The sequence below is a fragment of the Perna viridis genome, chromosome 9 (genome assembly GCF_037379345.1).
Source record: "Perna viridis isolate PV_CMFRI_1.1 ecotype Kerala chromosome 9, ASM3737934v1, whole genome shotgun sequence".
NCBI classification, from domain to species: domain Eukaryota; kingdom Metazoa; phylum Mollusca; class Bivalvia; order Mytilida; family Mytilidae; genus Perna; species Perna viridis.
In genome coordinates this window covers 19,725,560-19,728,639 of record NC_142453.1, presented here as the reverse complement: position 1 = coordinate 19,728,639, position 3,080 = coordinate 19,725,560, and the positions used below count along the sequence as shown (strand labels likewise).

The window sequence follows — 3,080 nt, the reverse complement described above, 5'->3', positions numbered from 1 at the left end:
ATTATTTTGAAGTACTAATTTTTTGCTGTTTTGCAGTTTCGATAAAAGGCCTTTCCAAAGATATATAATATAGCCGTGTGTCAGATAGGTGCATTAAAAACCTCGTTCGGTACCCGCCTATATGCATTTGAACGATATTTACGATAATGGATAATTAAAATCAGTAAATGATTAAAATATTTTCTTTTTGCTTGTACCTCATACAAATGGGCGTGTTATTGGGATAAAAAAAATATTTGAGAGTATCAGATAATAAAATGTATGTTACAAATGTTAAATCAAAATGAACATTGCTCATGTAAGCCTTTTATTTATATGAACGACGAGCACTACAGATTATTTTGTTTTAAGTTTTTAACACTAATAGATACTTTCCTTTTCAACATTCCTTTTAAATAACAACACAAACATTCAATGTACATTTCTGAATGATTGCCTTATAGTGGGATAGTTCGTTTCGTCAGTTAAAAAGGATCTCGTCAATGGTACATATAATTGCATTTGCTTGTCATAAACCTTCAGATCTATAAAATAATTAATCTTTAATTATTTTCGCTGTGAAGTAAAAAAGAGAACAAAGGTGACAGATACAAGCATTTAACTACAGTGTATTACATTAGTATGTTTCTGACATTTTTCATCCCGATGTGGTTGTTGTCTTTTTCACATTTTCAACAAAACTATTTTTTTTCATTATATATTTGAAGGACATGTTTTAGTCTGTGTCTTCAAAAGTTACTTTACTTTTATAATTGTGAACTGAGACCAAATTCCTCCTTCAAATGTAGAAAGCCGACTATTATACGCTTGGGCCCATATTTCATCACTCTTCTTAAGCGTTCTGACTATTATTGCTGATCCGGAATGCCAGTTGCCACCCTCGTGCATTCCAATTTCTGTGCATGCAATATGGTGACCGTTGTGGAAGGTACATATTTCAGGATATGTTACATTGGTTGCTACAGTGACAGATATCAGATAAAGGCCGGGTTTTTCACATGTGAATGTTCCATTTTGTATCAAAGATGAGAGGTCATTTATTCCAATACTAAATGATACTTGCGTAAAAGGAATTGGGCCCGTATTTCCTTTAACGGCTATTCCTACAGGCGGGTAGGATGTAAATGCAACTGTAAAAAGAAAACCAAAGTTTATTCTTCATTAGTTATCGTATACAAACAACATATATCTTCTGTCCAGGATATTGTCTTTAAGAAATCTATTCGACTTTAATGTCATTGTATTTGTGTTTAAATGCACAAACTGTCATGTCAAAAAATCAGATAAGAAAGTCAGATAACTTAGTCAATGTTTGCTTAACGTCTTTGCCTAATTAATAGTCTGTTATGTTTAACTTTTTCTATGTTTGCGGTTCGGTCATTTTTGTCAAATTGTTTTTGGCCCTGTTCATTTGCGTATTCTAAGCGCGCCAGATTACTGGGTCAAAAAAGAAGTCGTATCACTGCATTGATCTTTTATTAATTATACCCGACTGCAAGCTTATCGAAACATAGTTGTGAAATATAATCAAAATTTAACTTTACTTTATGAAGAAGTCGCAGGTTGCCAAAGATAGTTTAATTAGCTTTCACCCTATTTGTTTTTTTTTTTCGGTAAAAAAATAAGACTATTGCATTTGTGCTTATTGTTCTGCCTTTAAGACACATTTGTGTCAAGAATTTTTCTAAAGAGTTTGGAAAAGGGACGGACCTTTGTTAACGAAAAAAACCAAACAAACGGACAAATAAACTATAAATAACTCGTTTTTGAAAGAGCATACATAACATGCATATGTAATTCATTGACATGGGTCGTCAATGAAAACAAATAATATAGTTCATAAATGGCTGACCAGCTACGCATACGTACACATATAGTTTCAACAAAGAACATTATGTCTTTGAATATATATACACACAGTGTAATGTTTGTCATCTAAACTTAGTGGCAAAAATTCAGTACCTTGTTCTGTATACTCTTGCAGTTGATGCTCAAGGACCCTTGTGTCATTTTCAAGTTCTGTGATTCTTTTTGATTGGTTCACTGCAAAATCTGATGAATAATCCTCCAAATCTTTAACTTTTCTAAACAACGCTAGAAAATCTTGGTTTCGCGATTGTTCGTTTGCTTGTAGTTCATGTACTGCAATAGAATTATTCGTAATCGACTTGTTTAAATATTTGATTTCTACGGCAGGTTTAATTGTTTCAAGATTTTTTATCGAAATAACATCCTTTTCTACATTCGAAGTTTTGTTTTGAACCGTTTCAAGGTTTTTCATCAAAACCCGAAATTTAATGTCTAAGCTTTCAGTGGAATTTCTTAGATCCTCGTACTTCTTTATAAGAGCTTGATGGTCGTCCAATGAAACACACAAATTCGTTGAAACACTACTATTAATGATATAAATCTTAGATTCAAATTCAATTAATGCTCGTTTTAATTGTGACGTCAACATTACAAACGAATTATCCATATCGCGACGCAGGCTTTCCGTTTCACTTCGTAGTAACCGTTTTTCCTTCATGAATTCCGATCTCGTTATGAACTGATTTGATTGAGACTGTTCGTTGTTTGATTGCCCATCTAAAAGAAATCCGCTTATTAGGACCAACTGGGCTAAGAACAAACTCAGAAACATGATCGAATACTTTTCAATCCAGTAAAAGCAAATGAATACAAGAAAGAGGTTATCGGTATCAGGAATTTTACCTAATGCATATAGAAAACCAGTACATTTAAATTCAGTGACCTTTAAATGTCAACCTTTAATAAGGAAAGAATTGCCAATAAATTTAAATTTATCTGAAAGATTAATCAAGGGAACCAAGGTTATAGCGGTAATCAAAAGAATGTATTCCATGGACAAAGACCAGACATGGAAAACAGACACACACAACAAAGAATATAAAGTAACTAAAATCATACATACAAAGTAACAAAAGTAAATGAGCAACTCGGACTCCACTAAAAACTGGGAGCATGGACCAGGTGCACCGGTATGGTGAGCGTCCTCTGCTTTTCTAGAAACATCCGCCGAGTTGCTCATAAAAAGTCCGGTCCGGGGTAGACAAACGAGG

General features: G+C 33.3%; 1 protein-coding gene across 1 annotated transcript; it reads right to left on the bottom strand.

The window, feature by feature from the left end:
* Positions 1–300: 300 nt before the first annotated feature.
* On the bottom strand, positions 301–2,668 carry LOC148607236 (uncharacterized). Its single transcript, XM_088545356.1, has 2 exons — positions 1,963–2,668; positions 301–1,130 (listed from the first exon to the last, which is right to left on the bottom strand). The coding sequence occupies exons 1-2, from the start codon at positions 2,639–2,641 to the stop codon at positions 736–738; spliced, it is 1,074 nt and encodes a 357-aa protein (XP_088401482.1). The 5' UTR covers positions 2,642–2,668; the 3' UTR covers positions 301–735.
* Positions 2,669–3,080: the final 412 nt, after the last annotated feature.